The sequence below is a fragment of the Pararge aegeria genome, chromosome 27 (genome assembly GCF_905163445.1).
Source record: "Pararge aegeria chromosome 27, ilParAegt1.1, whole genome shotgun sequence".
In the NCBI taxonomy this organism is placed as follows: Eukaryota; Metazoa; Arthropoda; class Insecta; order Lepidoptera; family Nymphalidae; genus Pararge; species Pararge aegeria.
Window position 1 is genome coordinate 2,566,259 of NC_053206.1, and position 16,338 is coordinate 2,582,596.

General features: G+C 36.6%; 2 protein-coding genes across 2 annotated transcripts; both read right to left on the reverse strand.

Annotated features, from left to right (window-relative positions):
- Positions 1-814: 814 nt before the first annotated feature.
- LOC120635630 (zinc finger protein 26-like) lies at positions 815-16,032 on the reverse strand. Its single transcript, XM_039906665.1, has 7 exons — positions 15,674-16,032; positions 14,994-15,155; positions 13,767-13,925; positions 12,477-12,538; positions 8,966-9,155; positions 4,605-4,838; positions 815-2,385 (listed from the first exon to the last, which is right to left on the reverse strand). Exons 1-7 carry the CDS (start codon positions 15,725-15,727, stop codon positions 1,870-1,872), a joined length of 1,377 nt encoding a protein of 458 aa, XP_039762599.1. The 5' UTR covers positions 15,728-16,032; the 3' UTR covers positions 815-1,869.
- Positions 6,074-8,453, reverse strand: LOC120635631. The gene is made up of 2 exons (XM_039906666.1): positions 8,089-8,453; positions 6,074-6,785 (listed from the first exon to the last, which is right to left on the reverse strand). Exons 1-2 carry the CDS (start codon positions 8,264-8,266, stop codon positions 6,160-6,162), a joined length of 804 nt encoding a protein of 267 aa, XP_039762600.1. The 5' UTR covers positions 8,267-8,453; the 3' UTR covers positions 6,074-6,159.
- Positions 16,033-16,338: the final 306 nt, after the last annotated feature.

Consider the following 16,338-nt stretch of genomic DNA (forward strand, 5'->3'; position numbering starts at 1 on the left):
TGTCTATAATTAATTGACAGTCACGTGTTATATATATATATATATATAGATATATATACTACTATACTCATTTAAGGCTTAGCGATACTGAATACTTTAAAAACAAAATCAAACGCAGACGAAGTCGCGGGCAACAGCTAGTATGATATATATTTATGCTATTATAAACTTACATAATACTCAATTACATAGATAAGTAATAATTATAATTATTATTGTTATGTATGAACAATATATATTATTTATAATAATTATATTAATTGATAACATGTAGTATAGTTTGCAATATTTTTATTTACACACCAACCCGTTCCTTGTTACAACTACCAAAGGTTGTCTGGGAGAGATCGCTTTAGCGATAAGACCGCCTTTGCACACCTAGATTAGTTTTTATTATTTTTATCTCTTTGTATTTTGTTTTTGTGTGTGCAATAAAGAATTAAATGTAGGTAGGCTTAAAATAAAACTCAGTCCGCAGCGTGTCCATCCAAGCTTCTTAATATGTTTTACAATATAACTGTGCGCTAACTGTTTCTCTCTAGTTTAAAAGCGACCTAAAGGTAATGGAACATCCATTATCTCCATATCCATTTAGACGGCCGATTGGCGCAGTTTGCAGCGACCCTGCTTTCTGAGTCCAAGGCCGTGGGTTCGATTCCCACTACTGGAAAATGTTTGTGTGATGAGCATGAATGTTTTGCAGTGTCTGGGTGTTTATATGTATATTGCTATTATTTATGTATATTATTCATAAAAATATTCATCAGTCATCTTAGTACCCATAACACAAGCTACGCTTACTTTGGGGCTAGATGGCGATGTGTGTGTGTATTGTCGCAGTATATTTATTTATTTATTATTTATTTATTTATTTATCCATATCTACAGATACAAGTGTTGTATCAAAGATACAAATTTGTTTTTTTGTTTAAAAGCAATTGATGACTATTAAATTAGTCATCAATCCTGCGGTTTAAGCGGAATTATTTATGTAGTTTAGGAGAAATTGCGACCTGCATATTCCAACAGTACAGTTACATGTGCCTGTATTTATCGATTTACACATGGTACTAAACCCTCTTAATATTTCAAACTAGCTTTGAATTGTAGCTAAACACAGACTCCAGTATTAATAACTGCGGTATCATAATATCAACCCTATACTGGCCCAATGCAGGGCACGGGTCTCCTCCCACCACTAGAAGGGGGTTAAGTCCATAGTCCACCACGCTGGCCCATTCCGGATTGGTGGAATAACTGCCGTAAATATTGCAGCCCTAGGACAATTATTACGTAAAATTAATTATTACTATACAGTTATTGATTGTTTAATTATTAACTTAAATTGTTTAATTAATAACTGTCGCGACCTTTGTTAAATTAATAACTGTCGCGACCTTTGTTAAATTAATAACTGTCGCGACCTTTGTTAAATTAATAACTGTCGCGACCTTTGTTAAATTAATAAAATGTACTTCGAGAGTACATTTCGGAAGATCTAATTGGTGTGGAGTATAGAGATTGAATAGATTATAAATAACACTGTACAGATTCTCCTGCATTTCGCGGAGTATAGCAAACTTAGCTTAATGTTCATTGTAATAAGAAATAGTAATATAATTCATTCCAAACTGCACCACATTAGTATCTCCATTGCACCCGTGCTAAGCCGGGGCCTGTCGCAAGTATACATTTATTAACATAAATATATTTCTTGTGTGCGTGTGTATGTCACTGAACTCCTAAATGGCTAGACCGATTTGAATGAATTTTTCGGTATGCGTTTGGGTGGCACCCTGGATGGTTTAGATTCACAAATCAGCCCAACAGATGGCGCTGGGGTCCGCTAGTATACATGTATCACTTAATTCACTGTTCACAAACCACACCTTCGCACCAAACTTCGTCATCATTCAAAATATAGTATGTATCATTTCCAGATGTTTCCTCATTTTTTTGTTCGCTTAGCTGCGACTGGTCGACCTCTTCTTGTCCGGATTGGTCAGATTCCTGCGTCACCTCTGATTGGTCGATTTCAACAGTTACCGAATTCTCCTGCGAATCTATATCGTGGGCGACCTCTGATTGGTCGATGAGCTGCTCCGATTCGTCGATGATCTGCTCCGATTGGTCGATTTCGATTTCGTAAAACTCCTGTTTCATCATTTGACTCATCAGCACTGCGTATTTCTCCTTCTGTTCATCCGTCATTTTCACCATGTTATGGTATTTAAGATGGTAGTTGAGATGGCTGCTTTGCTTGAAACGCTTCTGGCATATACCGCATTGGAATGGGGCTACGTTGGTGTGCGTTCTCATGTGCTGTTGTAAGTGCACGGATTGACAGAAGGACTTGCCGCATATAACGCATCTGTATGGTTTAACCTGAAAAAAAAAAAAATATAACTTTTATTTATTTACTAGCTGTCCCGGCGAACTTTGTACCGCGGATCATTTTTTTTTTTTTAATGAATGTTTTATTTTAATACTTATTATCCTATTCCCGTCTAAGAGGAATCCAAAAAATCGAATATCATTAAAATTGGTCCAGCCGTTCTTGAGTTGCAGCACAGCAGCCACAGATTTTCTAACAATAATTGTAATAAAATACACAAAATAGAAAAATAAAATCTGAAGTCAGTAATAGAAAGAAAATGCTTGCGTGTGTTAGTGCCTATAACATAATATAATGAATAAAGTATAAAAAAAAATCCTTCAATTCATAGTAGGTTTATACGAGTCACATGGAAGGGCACGTGGGCATCTAATGGAAGGCCCATTTGATGCCCACATGGAGGAGAGTTATGGAAAATAATGTAATTCGCCAATTTGTACTGGCGGCCATCTTGTATTTGCAGTGGCAGCCATCTTGTATTTGAAAATCAAGCGTTGGTCCAGCCTGGACTTTAGCGCAACGCTTTAGTATAGAAGTTTGAATGTGTGGGGGTCATGTGTCAAATCATTTGGTTCTTGTCGGTTTTCTTGTTGTGTATTCTCAAAAGTGTTTTATTTAACTTTTTCCAATTTCAACTTTATTTTTGTTTGTTTTCTTCCCACTTAAAAGGTGGTAGAAAAAAAGGGCGGGAAACTTCGCAAATGGAGGACGCGGTTTTATCAAATTTTTCTTTAAATTGATTGTAAACCCGTTTTGAAAAAGATCGTGTGTTTTTTATATTGTAAATATTTTAAAAATATAAGTGTCATTCTCATAGAAGTTACCTGTTTATATAGGTAAGTTCTTTAAAAGGTACTTTTATGGGGGACTGCCCCCCCTACCCTGGGGGAACAATTCCTCCCAGGCAGGGATGTCTGTAAATACCCCATCTAAGATGGATTATTAATCTCAGCGGTCGAGTCGTCAACGGACACCAGTGGCGTGCACTTCACAAAAGCACTGCCTACCTTAAAATTGGTATATAGCTCGTATAGGAAGAGGATTTTACTGTTTTATGCAATTTGTATATTTCAATTGTTGTGTAGCGTAACGCTTTAGTATTGAAGTATGAATGTGTCTCCAGTGGCGTGCACTGAGTATCTCACCAGGGCATGCATACAGCAGGAAATTTTGTTGTATTGCATAAAACGGCAAAAATTCTCCTCCTATACGAGTTATATATCAATTTTAGGGTGGGCAGTGCTTTTGCGCATGTATGAAGTGCACGCCACTGTGTGTCCCAAAAACCTCAGAGTGTTCCGAAGAGTTGTTTGCGTTGATAACTCCTTCCCTGTTCTCTGACCGCACCTCACGCCGTAGAAATAAATTCCACCCTCATCGTCGGTATGCCTGGTATTCTTCCACTGTTCGAAATACCACATAATTTTTACCGCGCACTTGCAAATTATGGAACAATCTCCCACCTGATGTGTTTCCTCAAAAATACAATCTAAGGGTTATTCAAGGGGCGGATAAACAAATTCCTTGAAAGCCGGCAACGCATCGGTGGCTCCTTGGTGCTGCAGATGTTTATGGGCGGCGGTGATCACTTATCATCTGGTGACCCACTTGCTCGTTTGCCCGTAAATAATATTTAAAAAAAAGACCATTTGTTTGGTTGTCACCTTGGTGTGTATTGTCAAGTGTCGGTCCAACCTGGAATTTAGCGCAAAGCTTTCGGATAAAAGGTTGCATGTGTGGAGTCATATGTCTCAAAAACACATTTGGTTCTTGTCTGTTTGTTTGTTTGTTTGTTATCTTGTTGTGTGTGTGTATCCTCAGGTTTTGGTTCAGTCGAGAATTTAGCGCAACGCTATAGTATAGAAGTTTGAATGTGTGGGGTCGTGTGTCTCAAAAAATCATTTTGGTTCTTGTATGTTTGTTTGTTTGCTTGTTACCTTGGTGTGTATCCTCAGGTTTTGGTTCTGTCCGGAATTTAGCGCAACGCTTTAGTATAGAAGTTTGAATGTGTGGGGTCATGTGTCTCAAAAAATCATTTGGTTCTTGGTTTTTGAAGGTTTGTTTGCTTGTTACCTTGGTGTGTATCCTCAGGTGTTGGTCCAGACCGGAATTTAGCGCAACGCTTTAGTATAGAAGTTTGAATGTGTGGGGTCATGTGTCTCAAAAAATCATTTGGTTCTTGGTTTTTGAAGGTTTGTTTGCTTGTTACCTTGGTGTGTATCCTCAGGTGTTGGTCCAGACCGGACTTCTGCGTGAACGCCTTGGGGCAGAAGGTGCACGCGAAGGGCCGGTCGCCGGTGTGCATTCGCATGTGCTGCTGTAGCCCACCTTGTTGGGTGAACCGCTTGAGGCACACGGAGCATTGGAACGGCTTCAGCTTGACGTGAGCGGTCTGGCTGTGCTGCGTCAAATCGTTGGTGTTCTCGAAACTCATGCCGCACACCTGAAAAGTTATAGTAAAACGTCGTAAGAAAATACTGAAGGAATGGTTGCATTTTTCAAAAGAAAATTTTAATTTTATTTGTTTGATAGATATTATCGTTGCTATAAAAAATTGACACCGCATTCACTTTTCACCGCACTTCATCCTTGCCGAAAACATGTAAATGTATTATTGTATAGAAGCTGTCCACGCGGACGCATCGCTCACTCAAGTAGGAGAGAGACAGATGTCGAACGCGGAGGCCGACCGTGCCTCTTTGTCGCTCGTTCCGCGCTCTCGCTTGCACTTCAAGCCTTGAGTGGAACGCCTCAGAGCGCGGTAACGCCGCATACGTCATGTTTTTCGCAGCCGGCTCCATCGAATTATAAGACGTTATAAGATAATAATTATAAGATATATATATATATATAGATAGATGTCTCTCAATAAGTTCAAAGTTTATATAAAACGTAAGCTTACAGAAAAATCCTATTATAATATAAAGGACTACTTAAACGATAAAAAAGCTTGGGTTTGAATTGCTCTAGCTTCATAGCTTAATATAAATTTACTGTGAGATAAAGAAATTACCCGGCTAAGTTTGTTGTGGGCTCTTCTTAGACCAGGGCGCGTTTGGAACCCTCGTAGCTTTAGGTTTAAGTTGGCGTACGAAGTTATCACCATCCCCTTACAATTATGTAAACATTTATGTATGAACGCTTCATAAGTGCCTGTGATAGGCCTACATAAATAAAGAAATTTTGAATTTGAATTTGATGACGATTGTTCACGCCTTTCGGGCTTGAACACAAAACTGCGATACGACGCGATGCGAATTCGCAACGCAGAAAGTTGCGACACGAATTGCTGCGATGCGATTTCGTGCGGCAAGGCGTCTCCCAGGGTGAACATTCCTTCGACGACCGTCAACCGTACTAAACGTATTTTAAATTGAATACTAGGTCGTGACATGGATCGTAAAAAGAAGTGTGCACTTTTGTTATTGCTAAGGAGATACAGGAAAAAGAAACAAAGAAGATTTTGGGTTCATCCATTTATTACTGTTATGAATCCCGATGGGAACTATTTCCATCTAAAATATGAAGCTTTGAAAACCGACGAAAAAAAATTTTTTGAGTATTTTAGAATGAGCATATCTTCATTCGAACAGCTTTTAAGTTTATTATCACCATATCTTCAGAAACGATCGTACAAGGGGAGAATTCCTGTTATGCCTCTGGAAATGATTGGCCTCACTATCCGGTAAGTAAAGTAAAACATTAATTGTTTACATAAGTTTTTATTGAGAAAAGAGTTTTCCAAATATTACAATCGATTAAATTTACGTAAAATCAAAGTCTTCTTCAGTTGAAAGTGTGCTTAATATGCTTGAGGTAGAAAAATCATTACTAGGTGAATCAATTTGATCTGGTATGTAACTCGCAGATGACTGTGGACGTACAAGTGGCGTTTGTTGAGATGTAGCGAAATGTTGAGTTTGATAGCCACCCTGGTAGTTGCTATTCGGATAGTAGTAGCCGTGAGGTTGATGCAATTCTGTTAAAATTTGAAGAACTCTGCTCTGAAAGATTAGTGTTTTATTGTCATCTAACCTTTCAAGAGATGGTAGAATACCTTTAAAAAAAGATATGTGTCTATTCTCCGTTTCCTTTAAAATCTTTACAATATCATCTTCAAAATTATTATTAACCATCTTTCTTTTTGGTGGTTGCTTTTGGTAACGTGTTTTAGATGAACCTTCTTGATTATCTGGCTCATTTTCTAAATCTTTTATACTGGTAGTGGTCTCATTTTGTAAATTTTTCTTAAGAAATTGTAATTGTTTGTACAGATGGTATTCTTTTATATTTTTTGATCCAGACCCTGACCTACTTGCATCTTTGAGTTTCTTTTCATATTTATTAAAGGTATCCTTAATCCCCCTCCATCTTTGTATTACTGAATTACCTGCAAAAAAAATAGACAATATTTAATTTATGTATGTTTATATCGTTTTAGGTTAGTGTTCTTTACTTTTCAAGTTTATTATATAAATTAATCCTTTTTTTTTCTATTTATGTTACAGATTCCTAGCGACCGGAAATGAAATCAGAAATATACATTAAGATTATTATCGAGGAATAAGTACAGTTGCTAAAATAATACGATTAGTTTGTAGTGCAATATGGAAATTTTGTTTAAATGAAAACATACCAAAAATAACGCAACAGCTGTTTGAAGAAATTGCTGCGAACTTTGACAAGAAAGCCAACTTCCCTAACTGTATTGGAGCCGTTGATGGGAAACATATTCGTATTCGTAGTCCCTCAAACAGTGGATCACTTTTTTTTAATTACAAGGGCTACAATTCAATAGTTTTGTTAGCTATTGTTGACTCGAAATACAGATTCATCTATGTGGACATAGGAGCGTATGGAAAGGAAAGCGACTCCACTATTTTCCACAACACGAAATTGTACGACTTACTGATGAGAGGTGATTTGCCTACACCAACATCGAGGCCGTTACCGGGTTTTCAAGAACCGGTTCCATTTGTTTTTGTCGGAGACGAAGCTTTTTCTATTTCGAATAATGTCATGCGCCCTTATTCTGGCAAGCATTTGTCCGTTAAACAAAGAGTATTCAACTACCGTTTGAGTAGGGCAAGAAGATATGTCGAGTGTACTTTCGGCATACTGGCCAATAAGTGGCGAATATTTCACCGGCCCATTAACGTCTCATATAATTTTGCAATAGACATTGTCAAGGCTTGTTGCATACTACATAACTTTGTAATTAACCGTGATGGATTAGACACCCCTGTTGAAATGATCATAGATTCTGAACTACAACCACTTCAACAACAACTTACCACTTCGAATGTAGGTAGTCAGGTAGTAAGTGCAAATATAATAAGAAACGAATATTCGGATTACTTTACTAGTGAAGTTGGAGCATTAAGCTGGCAACTACAAAAAATTTAAGAATATACAATGCGGCTTACATTGCTGCTCGCTTTCTTGATATTAAGTCAATACAACAGGTACAAAAGGATCACATCGCAAAACTAAAAATCGGCCCAGTGCGAGTCGAACTCGCGCACGAAGGGTTCCGTACTATTATCTATAATAGAAAACACGTTTATTGTATGGGGACCCCCCTTAATATATATATTTTTTTAATTTTTAGTATTTGTTGTTATAGCGGCAACGGAAATACATCATTTGTGAAAATTTCAGCTTTCTAGCTATCACGGTTTTTGTCTACTTACCAAGTTTAGTTTTTTCATTGTTTTCTTTTTCCTCGAAATTTGGAAATAAACTTTTACATACGTCCTTCCAAGCATCTTGTTTGATGAATTTGTTTTTATAATCTTCATTACTAGTGTCCCAAAGAACAGGGCGCTCCTCAATCAGTGATATTAAAAAATCAACGTCGTACTCTGTCATTTTTTTACATTAAAGTACACGTCTTGCCCACGCGCAGTCTCAGAGCGAACTAAACATAATATGGTCAACAAGTGTGACGTAACATCGCAGAAATACGCGATGCGAATCAGTTCGTATGTTCTTGCGGTGGGTCGTGCGAGGTCGCAGGTTTTTGCGATGCGACGTCGCACCGCAGTTTTGTGTACAAGCCCTTCATCACACTCGACGCTAGATGGCGCCATACGGACAATAGTGACATGACAATGATCATAATAAGTGACATTTGACATGTGGCATCTGACAGATGACATTTGACAGTGTTCGTTATATAATAGTTCAGTTGCTGGCAATGAGTCGGTATGTTTTTTTCGAGTCGGCTATAATTTTGAACATTAAGAGCAATTCCGAGTGCAAATACATTATTATTTAAAATAGTAAGTTTGGGCGCAGCCATGTTTTTTTTTACAGCCGACTGGCGCAGTGTGCAGTGACCCTTCTTTCTGAGTCCTAGGCCGTGGGTTCGATTCCCACAACTGGAAAATGTTTGTGTGATAAACATGTGTGTGGTGCTATCTGTTATATTATATGTATTTGTCTGTATTATATTTATAAAAATATTCAACAGCTATCTTAGTACCCATAACACAAGCTACGTATTTTTCACGGGTAACTTTAGTGTAGTTTTCAACTATGATGTTTTTTTTTTAAATGACATCTCACCTGGCAGCTGTACGGTGTCAGTTGTTCACCGCCCGATATAGGTTTCTCGCACACTTGACAGCGGTTGCCCTTGCGCCTGCGGGTGTGCTCGTCTCTATAGTGGGTGGAGTATTCGCAGCACGAGAGGAACATCTGGTGGCAGAGCGCATCGGGGCTGTGTGACGACTGCTGGAGGCATTCGAAGGGGCCGCTGAAACATAGGGCGCGTTTGGAACCCTCGTAGCTTTAGGTTTGAGTTGGCGAACGAAGTTATCACCATCTCCTTACGATTATGTAAACATCCCTGTCCCTACTAATATTATAAATGCCAATGTAAGTTTGTTTGTTACGCTTTCACGCGAAAACTACTTAACCGATCCTCATGAAACTTTGTACACATATGCTTGGAAGTGTTAGAAGTAATATAGGATACTTTTTATCCCCAAATTAAGCTCGGTTCTTTTGGGAGAGAGGATGAAAGTGTTTGACGATTTTACACCATAACTCCGACAAATTATAACCGATTTAAATTATTATTTTTGGACTATAGAGGTTATAATATGTTTTTAATTTTGCCCAAACTGTGGTTGGATATAGATGACAGAACTCCTCAGCGGACAACAGCAAACTTCTCATTTAAGGCTTAGCGATTCTGAATATTTTAATTTTTTTCAGATCTACATCTAAATTTAATGCCACATCAAAAAACAAAATCAAACGCAGACGAAGTCGCGGGCAACAGCTAGTATTACATGTATGAACGCTTAATAATTCATTGTTTTTGATCGTTTAGTCTTTATATTTGTCTCCCTTTATCCCACTACTGCAGTTAACAGAATCTTCGCCGGCGAAGACGAGGGCCCCGATTTCTGACGTCATCCGGACGTGGATCCTTACCACGGTCACGGGGGCGTTCGGACTAAACAATCATTAGTCCAAAAGTCCAACAGTCAGATTAACGTCGAACCGAGCCGAGGTCCAAGTCCAGTCCTCGCAGGAGGCACCCTCGGGTCGACGTCTCCCACTCTCCCCCCCCCCCCCCCCCCCCATGTCGTCGAGCCCTGGGGCTCTTCTCATGGCGAGCTTTCGCGCTCGCCACTTCCCCGGTGACGCCGTAGTAACCCCTCAGGTGGTTATCGGCAAATGTCCTACCGAAAAAGCAAAAACCCACTACTGCAGGCCGCAGCGCAGGACGACGAAAAAAAGAAAAGGACGCGATGACAATGATGTTTGTTCCGTCTCTCTCTATTTAATTGCTTTCAACTTAGCAACTGCAAACTGTTAATTTTCTGTTCACTGTTCAGTCTGACAGATTGTTATTTAGTCGAGTTGATTTAACTAACTGCTAACTGTTGAAATTGAAAAAGTTATATTTGATTAGTGTTAAATAAAGACTGATCTTTATTACTACTACAGTAAAAGTATGAAGGAAATGAGAATTAATTATGTAACAATCTGTCCGTGATAAATTTAACAGTTGCTAAAAATAACTGCTAACTTTAAGTGTTAATTGTTATTAGCATAAGCGTTTAGCGGTGTTATTAATTTTTAACGTTTAAGCCCATCTCTATTGTCGTAGTATATTTATATTTGTTTCTATGTAAAAAAGGTTAGGTAATACACCGTAGCGGATTATATATGTGACATGAACGCTTGGATGGCTGCTATTTCTAAAACACACATTTAAAATGCAAAAGTACTACATAGTTGGGATATCTAAAAATGTTTTAATAGCTAGAAATTTAAATTATTATTATTATTATTTGTGTATACTTTACTCGGTAATATATTTTAATAACTATCTGACCCGTGCAACTTCGTCTGCACCAAATCGGTTATTACCGGAAAACACAAATAAAATGTCATATTCTAATAAAATTAAATAGTTCAAACAAACTAAAAAAACACGCTTGGTATAAAAAACTAAACTAATATCTTTCTTTTAGTTTATTCATAATAGCGATTTTTTTTAGTTTTTCTTGAACTATTATTTTTATTAGAGCAAAATTAATCGGTAACCCATCCACCATTAAAGAGATAAAATATTTTATTTTTTATTCAGTGTGCTCGTCTCTCGAAATGCAAGTTCTAATTATTATTTAAAACAGGCCATTAAAAAGTAATAGCTAACGCCCTCTACCATCTAGTAGCTTAATGTTTTCTGTGGAATTTGTTAGGTACCCGAACGCCATAGGTTTTTTACATTTGGGTCTAGATGGCGCTGTAGTCATTAGTAAAAAATCTTATTTTTTATAGTGAAAATTGGAATAATCTTTTCAGATTAGTGTATTGTCATCGGTCCTCGATGTGTCTACAAAGTTTGAAATAAATCTGACCGTTTAAAGTGGGTCAAAATCGCGCCCAAAGAAGTCGGTTACAAACAAACATACAAGTGAAGCTAATATAAAGCGTGTAAAAAGGAATCCTAGCTAGATCGATTTATCGACCCCCAATAACCTATGTATACTAAATTTCATGAATATCGTTGGAGTCGATTCCGAGATTCCATTTATATAAAGTACAGTAGAATACGTTTATTATGACTCCGCCTATATTAACCAACCGGTTATTATGACGTAATTACACTACGAAGTTTGGTTTTCATATAAAATTCTGTATAAAAAAAGTCGGATATAATGACTTCCTTCACAGTGGCATGTCGCTTATTTTTAATAGATTATGTCCGGTTCTAATGACCGACAAGATTCTTTACACCTCCGGTAATGTTCGTTGATTCCCGACGACGTTCCGTCGATCTAATAATTTGACCATAGCTAGGTCTTCTATACACAATAGTATTAGAGGCTGTTTTTACAATAAAATGAAAAACACAAAAGCAGACAAAAATTACAGATTACTTACAGTAAAAAATACACTTGTATGTGTTATAATGTGCTGATTAGGTGAAATTTTGATGTGATATGTATGTATATACATATGTACATAATTAATATGTTTCGGTATTAAAATACTTAAGTACATAGGTACATATGTAAATCTTTATATATATAATTCTTCTGTGAGTGTGTATGTCACTGAACACCTCCTAAACGGCTGGACCGATTTGAATGAATTTTTAAGTATTCGTTTGTTGCCACACAAACGAATACTAAAAAAATCATGGATGGTTTAGATTCACAAATCAGCCCGACAGATGGCGCTGGGGTCCGCTAGTATTTACATAAAAAATGTTTTTAATTTCACAAAACGCTTTGTATGACGTCCGCTTTTTATGACGTGTGTCAATTCCTTTCAATGTCATTATAAAAGGACTCTACTCTACAAGAATTGCTCGTTATAAACTTTGGTCATGTATTATTTTTGCAACATGGTAAAATTGTTTTTTTTAAAACTTAATTTACAAATGGTTGAACCAATTCATGTTATAATAAAAATTATTATTGAAATAATGACAGATTCGTATGGCATTCAGAAAGTGTACAGACTACAGTTAGGTACCTACTTTGAAATAAAATATTTGATTTGATTTGATTACTACTATTGAAAATTTGCTTAGCTCCATCTAACTCACCTAATAGGTTTAACGTCTTTTTCCTTTCTCACTACCGGTTTCGCTGCCTTGTCTTTTTCAACCTGCAATAACAAAAAATAATCGTTTGTATTAAACGTAAGCTTATAGAAAAGTTCTATTATAGTACAAAAGAACTACGTCATTGATACAAAGCTTGGGTGTTAGTTATGCTCTTCTAATAATTTTAAATGATAATGTGAGATGGTGATAACAAAAAAAAAACATCCGGCTAAGTTTGTTGTGGGCTTCTTCTTGGATCAGGACGCATTCGGAACCCTCGTAGCTTTAGTTTTAAGTTTACGGATACTGTTATCGCCATCATCTCACTACCGCGTAATTCTCATGTACGCATCAAAAGTGCCACCTATGGGCCACCTATAATTGAATAAAGATATCTTTGACTTTGTTGTTGATGTTGGAAACGAGCAACTACTGAGTTTCTTGCCGGCTCTTCTCGGTAGAATCTGCTTTCCGAACCGGTGGTAGAGTCACTACAAACATACATACTTGACGTTTCAAAAGTGCTTATAAAGTAGGCCTACTTGAAATAAATGAATTTGAATTTTTTTTTTACTTTATAATAGCAGAATTATGTTTGTGTTAGCTGGAAGTATGAAAAAAGAGGTGTAAGTTAATCGTTTGTATATTATGTATGTCACTTTGTCACATATTTAGTATTTACCCTTATCTTTAAACGAGCAATTCTTGTATATATGTAATTGGAATCTCGGAATCGGCTCCAACGATTTTCATGAAATTTAGTATACAGTGGGTTTCGGGGGCGATAAATCAATCTAGCTAGGATTCATTTTTAGAAAATGTCATTTTATTTGTGTTTTCCGGTAATAACCGATTTGGTGCAGACGAAGTTGCACGGGTCAGCTAGTTTGCCCTAACACATGCCCTTAAGCAATCCTTATTTTGTCCTGCTGCCGATTTCTAAATGGCATTTTTTTTTTTAAATAAATAAATATACTACGACAATACACACACCGCCATCTAGTCCCAAAGTAAGCATAGCTTGTGTTATGGGTACTAAGATGTCTGATGAATAATATACATAAATACTTTTAATATACATATAAACACCCAGACCCTGAAAAACATTCATGTTCATCACACAAACATTCTCCAGTTGTGGGAATCGAACCCACAGCCTTGGACTCAGAAAGCAGGGTACTGCCCACTACGCCATTCGGCCGTCAAATATTAGTTTTAAAGCAGCATGTTCACAGCAATTTGAATCCTTTATAGTAATTACACTGAGATTAAAAGTTGGTTAAACCTCACCTTCTTCATCTTCTTCATGTGAGGAGAGTCTTTCTTGATGATGATGTAGCTCACATCCTTGGACGCGAGGCTGTTGATAGCAGCTGGCTGCATCGAAGATACAAGTTCTGAAGTCTTCTTTTTAATATCTTGTTTCTGCTCCTCTGTAAATTTGCGTTTCTGAAAAAAAAAAAAAAAAAAAAAACAATATATAATATTAAGGTTAATAGATCTATCGTTTTTGTTAATAACGATGGGCGAGCATTTGACAGCGTGTCTTTGTTGATAGGGTGGTAGCCAAAGAAAATTCTGAAATTATACATTGCCAAATTGCTCCTGCGGGGAATAGCACCCAGGACCTGTCACTTAAAACCACCGGCCGATAGGTGGCACTTTTGATGCGTACACAAGAATTACAAGGTAGAGAGATGATGGCGATAACGACATTGTAAACTTAAAACTAGAGCACGAAATTATCAGAAGCACGCAAATAGTGCTAATATCAGCAGCATTACCCCAAACTAAAATTCCATTAGACATAATGCTGTGAAAGTAACTAAAATATACCAGTCTAGCAGTTTCTACGTCGGTCATATTGCGTATCTTCTTTACCGCATAGGCAGCAGAACTAAGCCTGTTTGATAAATTATTTACATGAGGGGGCCCTCATGTAAGTAATTGAAGTTTAGAATCTAACATTATTCCTTGGAAAACTGTTGTATCCTCCAGTTTCATTTCCTGATTATTAAGAATTAAATAACAAAACAATAATAATAAGTAACAATAAAAATATTGTAAACGCATGTCCATCATAATAATTACTCTTTCTAATAGCAAGCGCCATAGTTAATGGGTTATCTTATACCTAACCTTTACAAATTCACTACACTATATTTTCTATTTGCCTCATGGTGCACCGAAAGCCAGTGCTTGAAAATCGAGCAGTCCAGACCCTCTGCCAACATGCTTAGGATATATGCAGCAAAAAGCAAGAGAATCTGCCTGGTGTAATTTATAATTTCTTCAATCCTTATACACTATTCTCCTGCTTTTCACAGAGTATAGCAAATTAAGTTTATTTTTCATAATATATCATGGAATTCTGCAAAGTAAAGTTCTGCTTCTATCCTATAATATTTTATTGTTTAAAACGCACATAGCTCCTGGAATGTTGATATTAGTAAAAAACTATTATTTTTATAGTATATTAACACTAAACAAGCAGGTTAATTTTAATGAATCATTTACATTTCCCATGAACCGTTTCACGCAGAGATCCTGTCCGTCCATGAACTCCTTGATGTGTTCCATACGTGCATGATTCCTCACTGCCATTTCTGACACAAATGCTTTAGAGCAAAACCGGCATAGCACTGTGTCTTCGCACTCCTCGTCATCCAGTACCTCTTTCTGCAACAAAATTTCATTTTATTTCAAAGTAATAATTGTGGGACCGAGGAAAAGGGCCACCTGATGCTACATGGAAAACGATCACATGAACAGAGCAACACTTTTCAGTGCATTCAAAGAAGACATACTGCAAATTTCTGCCCTGTGTCTATCCACCTAAGGCATAGGTAATAAGCCTCATGTGCATGTATTTACACCGGCAACCTAACTTTAAAGACTAGAACACAAAATGCTTCCCCGGACAGGCTGTTACCAAAAAGTCAACTAATACTACATTATTTTTATACTGATGTATGCAGCATGTATTAAAATTTGTTTTCAGCTTCTGGCAGATAATCATTGATAATAACAAATAAAACAAATATATTTTTTATAGGCATTTGTGGAGACAAATATACAAATGCCCGTTAAGTATGCGTTCTGAAAACATTTTCAAACAACATTCAACAAACATTTACTAATATAATTAGTAGCCTTTTACTACAATAATGTAACGAGACCTTTTCATAATAACATACCTTTATTTTGGTTACTGGGATCACGTTTACTTCCCTAACTTTTATTGACGACATTTTTGTAGAACTCTAGTTAGTAAGTAATATGTTGAAAATAGCACTCAAATTTTTTAAAATTATTCAGTAAAAGCGGGAACCCAATCCATAGAAAACAATGTTTTTTTTAAACTTCGTTGACTCCAAGCTTAGGTTCTATGACATAAGATTTATCTGGAACCTATTTATTTTATCACAAAATGTTTATTTAACCATAAAACGTTTGTATTTATACACATTAATCAACTAATTAATAGAGTAGGACATTATCTCCTTTATGATTATCTAGAAAACTAGATTTGAAATGGAAAGGTCGGCGTTTGTTTTTTTTTAATTAAAAAAAAGAACAGAAAAAGAAAAAAAAATTATGAACTATGGCGTTTCGAAAAAAATTAAAAATGTCAGTTTGACATGTCATGTACCGAAAAATACACGAAAAATATAGTAATGTTTAATGATATAATCACTGGATACAAGCGCAAAACACAATTATACAAAGATTTGAGGATTCAACATAAAGCAATCCGCCATTTTGTGAACCACGAAATAGGATTGCGCAGTAATAGAATACCTATAGTTTACATTCGTAGATATTTACAGGTCAATGTCCTGTAGCAATAGAAAAACTTGTC

Excerpts from the sequence above, each read along its gene's own strand:
- LOC120635631 (XM_039906666.1), bottom strand. The coding sequence starts at position 8,266 with ATGACAGAGTACGACGTTGATTTTTTAATATCACTGATTGAGGAGCGC. Across the intron at positions 6,786-8,088 it reads CAATGAAAAAACTAAACTTG|GTAATTCAGTAATACAAAGA; the intron begins GTAAGTAGACAA and ends TTTTTTTTGCAG.
- LOC120635630 (XM_039906665.1), bottom strand. The coding sequence starts at position 15,727 with ATGTCGTCAATAAAAGTTAGGGAAGTAAACGTGATCCCAGTAACCAAA. Across the intron at positions 9,156-12,476 it reads AAAGACGTTAAACCTATTAG|CGGCCCCTTCGAATGCCTCC; the intron begins GTGAGTTAGATG and ends CCTATGTTTCAG. Across the intron at positions 2,386-4,604 it reads ACCTGAGGATACACACCAAG|GTTAAACCATACAGATGCGT; the intron begins GTAACAAGCAAA and ends TTTTTTTTTCAG.